Genomic DNA, 5,586 nt, shown 5'->3' with positions numbered 1-5,586 from the left:
TCACACTGACAGTAAGCATCTATCGTGTATGGCCTCCCATATATACCTCCCCACCCGTTTTGTGTTCTCTACAAACCCATTTAATGTTACTTGAGAAACACCAAGACACGCTTACATTATAGACCCCATTTTTGTTACACACACACCCACATCACACACACACACACGCTTACATTATAGACCCCATTTTTGTTACACACACACCCACATCACACACACACACACACACACCGGCTGCTCCTATTAAATCAATGCTTCCAAGGCAGACAAAAAGACTATCATGAAAGCAGTAGTTCCCACGGTTCTGAAATAGGAGGACTGGCCTAAACTAAGTAGCTTAACGTCGAAATACTTTGGAAATGCAAAAGAAGGAAGCAAACAGACGTGTCCACATTATAAATGAGATTTAACTAATTTTTTTTCTGTTTCAGAATGGCCTGCATTCCAGAGTTGGGGAAGGGAAAATGATGAACCCATCCCCATTTTGTTGGCTTAATTCCCCATCTGCTTTTCTGATTTTCTAGATTAACATTAGAGGTACTTGGTAGGTCCTGGGCATCTACAGTTGATGTCATTCGATCCCTGGAAGGACAGTGCACTTCAGAAGCACAAAACAGAGTCAAGGGTCTGCCGGACAAGCAGTTGGAGTGTGTGAATCAACAGCTGCAGCTCACAGAACCTCGCCTCCCCCCCGATCCACGTGGTGTTCTGTAAGACATTCTTCTTTTACTAAACACTTCATTTGCAATCGTTTCGTGTTGACATTTGGAGTGTGGTTTATTTTGCTCCTCGCCCTACAGTCACTTTCTTACCCCAAATTGTGCCGGGGGCAGGGGGAACAGCCTTTTCAACCACCACAGAGAAATGAAAATGTGCACGGCGCAGCCAATGGCCCACGCCTGCAGCAATCCTGACGAAGGACGGTACCAGTAACCCCCTGGATGACCTTCGTGAGCCTCTGGATTCTAAGCTCAGGCTCCTGAACACGATATTGTGCTGACATTCAGTGTCTGTAGGCTGGAGATCACCTCTGGCTTCCTTGGGTGCACCGGGTGGCATTAGCACCCACCAGGGAAAGGAAAACCGAAGCATCCCCCCAGGATGAGCCCCAGGGAGCACAGAAGGCGCAGGATGTCCAGTAACACAGATGAGATCTGGAAAGTGACACCCACCTCCCCATACAGATGCTCTTTAATACGCCGTAGTAACAAGCAGGGCAAGAAGTTGGGTTTGGACGGTTATCAAACGCCTCTGGTATCTTCTGTATTTTTCCGCCCGATAGCTGCCGCGGGTTTACCCCCCGTCGGAGACACGCTCTTTCTGTTTCTTTGTTTGCGCTCTTACCAATTCTCATTGACCGCCGTTCTTCTACTTCCACAGAAGGAATTTGTTTCCTAATACTTTTTTTTCTTTTCCTTTCCCACATTCCAGTATTCTCCAGCATAGTCCCTTCAAAGCACAAGTTCCCGTGACCCTGGGAGATTCAGGTGAAGAAGGACGGGCCACGCAAGCTGGGAACCCTTTGCGGTCCTAAGGCGAAAGGGTGTGGTGAAGAACACTGTTTTAGGGAAGACCCGCCTTGCCTGTGGGTGTGATGGCCAGACCTCTCGACCTCTCTTAATTACCTCTTGAGAGGACTCTCGAATCATAATGGATGCAGAGTATGTCCTATGCAATTGGAAAGGCCACGTTTGGCCAGCAAAGGTTTTGTCCAGAGCTAGGACCTCACCAAGACATAAGAGGAAAGGGGCACTTTTTCTCGAAGTCGAAATACTCTCAGTAGACGAAAAAATTAAAGTGAAAACCACAGACACAAAGATCCTAAATGAGTCTCAAATTGAATACGTTGCCTCCTTGCTGATAGCCGAGCCGAAGGCCAGTGTCCCACCAGGACAGGAAGTGCCCTACAGAAACGCTCTTGCAGTGGCCCTAGAGATTCTGAATGAGAGAGCGAATTTGGGTCCAGCAAGAGCATCAGATGATCCAGAGACCACAAAGGGGACCACAAAAGCGTCCCAAAGGGGACCACAAAAGCGATCTCGTAAAAAGTTCCGGAAGCCTAAAGGGAGCTTACTGAGGCGTCTTAGGAGAAGCAAAAAACTCAGATCGCTGCTGGTATGCTCACAGACTGAGGACGCCCCAGGCGGTGGCCAACCACAGGCACACAGAACCGTCACGCCTAGTCCCAGGAAAATGCGAGCGGAGCCCTCACAAAGCTCCAGCGTGTACCCAAACTTCCCATCACGTGCAGAAGAAGATTATGAGAAAGAGGGCAAGGAAAAGAGGCACACCTTGAGAGTCAGGGCCTTGCATCGCCCCGTCAAGGAGGAGGGTACAGGTGCTAAAGATGGAGGCACCCTTCCATCTCCGCCACCAGGTTTCAACCTCACTGTACCCAAGGCTCTGAAAGAAGAGGCCCATGACACCTACCCAAAGACCCTGGCCGTCTCCTCCGAATGCTCCGCCCTCTCCGGGAATGTTGAGGACCATGGAGAGGGTCCCCGGAAGCCAGGCTTGGAAGGTGCGGCGGCACCCTCCAGTGCCCCTCCTCCGAGTCTGCGTTATTCACTCCGTCTGGCAAATAAAAAAAGGAAGCTGCAGGTACTAGAGTTTGAGAAAGGGCTGCAAGGACTTCAGCCTTCAGTCAACTCAAAGGCCGTTAACCCCACCACTGCTATTAGAAAGGATGTCGGCAAGGAAATGGGGCAACCGGTAAGCATGGCTTTTCCACAAGAGCCTTGTCCCATTGAAGGAGGAATGATGGTCTGGTTTAAATTTCAAAATCACCCATTTTGGCCAGCAGTGGTAAAGAGTGTCAGCCAAACAGAGCAGACCGCAAGGGTGCTTTTGATTGAGGCAAACATGCCCTGTGAAATGAGTGGCATTCAAGTTCCTCTTCGAAGATTAAAACATCTGGACTGTAAGGAGAAGGAAAAACTCATGAAGAGAGCCGGGAAAGTGTACGAGCAAAGTGTGAACTGGTGTTTCTCCCTGATTTCCCACTACAGAGAAGGGCTCGGTCGTGGGTCTTTTGCAGGCTCTTTCCTGGACTATTATGCCGCTGATATCAGTTACCCAATTAGGAAAGCCATCAAGGATGGGGACATGGAGATCGATTTCCCAAAGGTGAATTATGCCGACCTGGAAGATTCTGAGGAGGAGGCCTCCCTGGGTGGGAGGAGGCCCCACAAGAAAATTCTCCCGGACCGGATGAGGGCTGCTCGGGACCGAGCCAACCAGAAGCTCGTGGACTTCATTGTGAAAAGAAAGGGAGCCGATCACCACCTCCTGGACATCGTCAAAGGCAGGAAACAGTCCAGGTGGCTGGCATCATTTCTGAATTCAAGCCGGTACGTGATCTGCATTGAAACATACCTGGAGGATGAAGACCAGTTGGATGTCGTGGTAAGACATTTACAAGAAATCTACAAACAGATAGACAAGAAAATGCTGACTCTGGCAAGAGATGACAAGGTGAGTTTTGTTCTGGAAGTTCTTCTGCCAGAAGCAATCATTTGTTCAATTGCCGCACTTGATGGGCTAGGTTACGAGGAGGCAGAACAAAAGTACCTAAAGGGGCCACCGGTGCATTACCGGGAAAAAGAGCTATTTGATAAAAATATTGTAAAGGGAATGAGAAAGAGAGCGGCAACCAGGGGCAAAGCCAAATAACTCTTCTTGTGCCCACACTTTAGCAGGGAGACCTCTCACTGCCCTGTCTGTATGAAATGTGTGATCCTTCCATCCTGTACGGCATGTAAATTACATCCTGTAAATTTGCGGCCCTGGGAACATGCTGCATTCCTTTTGCAACCATCTCTAGCACCTGTGGGTAGCACGGCCGTCATCATGCCTGGTTCCCAAACGCTTCACAAACTAAATTGTTAATTAGTTTGTTAACCTGTTAATTTGTTTTTAGTTTGTAAGCTTAACTAATTTGTTAAGTGCTGCAAACAGTTGTACTTCCCGCTACTTGCTTGGACGTGTAATTATCCAGATGTTTTCATAACGTTGCTTTTGACAGTACTTTGTGCTTTAATATAGGGGGCACATTCTTTTACTACGTGAAAGACCCCTGGTGTCAGACATCGAGCCACGATCGTTTTTAAAAATCTCAGATAGGTGTTTACAGAAACATCACATGGATTTCTCATTCTTTCTGCAAGGCCTCAGTATAAATGATCTGATCGCCTTCTCAAGGTAATTCCTAAATTTGATCTGCCATGCTCATCTGTTTGGAAAAATAGCCCTGAGGGGCGAAGCCAACAGCAGAGCTGTTTTGTTTTCTATATATTGCCACTACCTTCAAATGGTTCTTGGAAAAGCAGTCTGGAATCCAAAGTTAATGGGTCACCTGCCCGCAGTCCACGTGTGGATGAACAAAATCTCAACGTGCAGGAAACCTTTGGTCAGCCTGTGCAAGATTGTTGACTCGACGCTTCCCTCAGATTCCGCTTAGGGAAGTAGCTCTTGTTCGATGGCTAAAGGGTTTCCTAAAACAGGCTCCTGGCTGTCTTCCTAACTGACCAGATGCTTTACACGTGGTGTTTTATCCCCCATGTGGAAGACAACGAGAGTAATCATACACAAAGCTTAGCTATTTGAGGCCTAGGTAATCCAGGCTCACTGCTAGGAGCCCATCTAAGTGGCACACATTGTAGGGAAGCATGCGCTTTGTTCCGGACCTGTGTCCCCTAAAACACAGTCATTGTCTCAAACCAAGCAAGCCTTCTCTTCTGACTTATTCGCTGACGAGCCCTGACAGGTTCCAGCGGTCATAAAGGCAGCCTGGTCAGTCCCACTAGGCTGCTTGAGCAATACAGATGGACAAGGATATGGGAACTCCGAAACGGGCAACGGGAAATCCTCCATGGGGCTAAACATGGCTGTTGTCAGAATACAGCGAAACATCTCTAACTACAAGATGAATTCTGAAGTCCACAAATTGTTATCCTAACTTGAAACAACATCTTTTGAGGGGGGCGGGGAATGTCACAAAAGCTAGTTTACTTTAAAAACTTGGTGTGAAAGAAAACACTAAAGGTTTAACACGAACCTGAGTGCATTTTTATTCTTAGAGGGAATCAACTGTCCCTCGCAGGCCCATGTTATGTATTCATATGACCACGTGATTTGTGTGTGTATGTGTGTGTGTGTGTGTGTGTGTGAAATTTGCAAGAGTTCGCTGTTTTGATTCACAGTAAAACCATTGTATCTTTTACCTTGATCTTCTGCTCCATTGTACTTCAGATTGTACAACTACATAGCTGGTATCTCTAAATATATATCCGTAATGTATGTACACACACATACATCCGTGTGTGTGTGTGCGCGCGCACACAATTTTGGAATCTCAGTGATTTAGTCCTCATATTTTAAAGTCCGTTATGAATTTTCTTCTCATCCTCAGTAAATACCCACTTTCATGCTTGTTTTTATAATTTTAGAAGAGGGCCTACCAAACTGTGTAAGCTTCAGGCCCATCAGAACCTTCCTTGGACGCTGCCTGAGAGACACCAACGACTCCTGAGGCATTCTGCCTGGGCTAATCTAATCCACATGACATCCTCACGGTCCTGAAAAGTA

General features: G+C 47.3%; 1 protein-coding gene across 1 annotated transcript; it reads left to right on the top strand.

Annotated features, from left to right (window-relative positions):
- Positions 1-1,650: 1,650 nt before the first annotated feature.
- On the top strand, positions 1,651-3,672 carry LOC122897218 (PWWP domain-containing DNA repair factor 3B-like). Its single transcript, XM_044235406.1, has one exon. It carries the CDS (start codon positions 1,651-1,653, stop codon positions 3,670-3,672), a length of 2,022 nt encoding a protein of 673 aa, XP_044091341.1.
- The last annotated feature ends 1,914 nt before the right edge of the window (positions 3,673-5,586 follow it).

The sequence above is a fragment of the Neovison vison genome, chromosome X (assembly GCF_020171115.1).
Source record: "Neovison vison isolate M4711 chromosome X, ASM_NN_V1, whole genome shotgun sequence".
Lineage (NCBI taxonomy): Eukaryota > Metazoa > Chordata > Mammalia > Carnivora > Mustelidae > Neogale > Neogale vison.
This window is presented reverse-complemented; position numbering and strand designations above follow the sequence as displayed.

What these genes read in the sequence shown, in the direction of transcription:
- LOC122897218 (XM_044235406.1), top strand. Translation starts at nt 1,651, where the DNA reads ATGGATGCAGAGTATGTCCTATGCAATTGGAAAGGCCACGTTTGGCCA.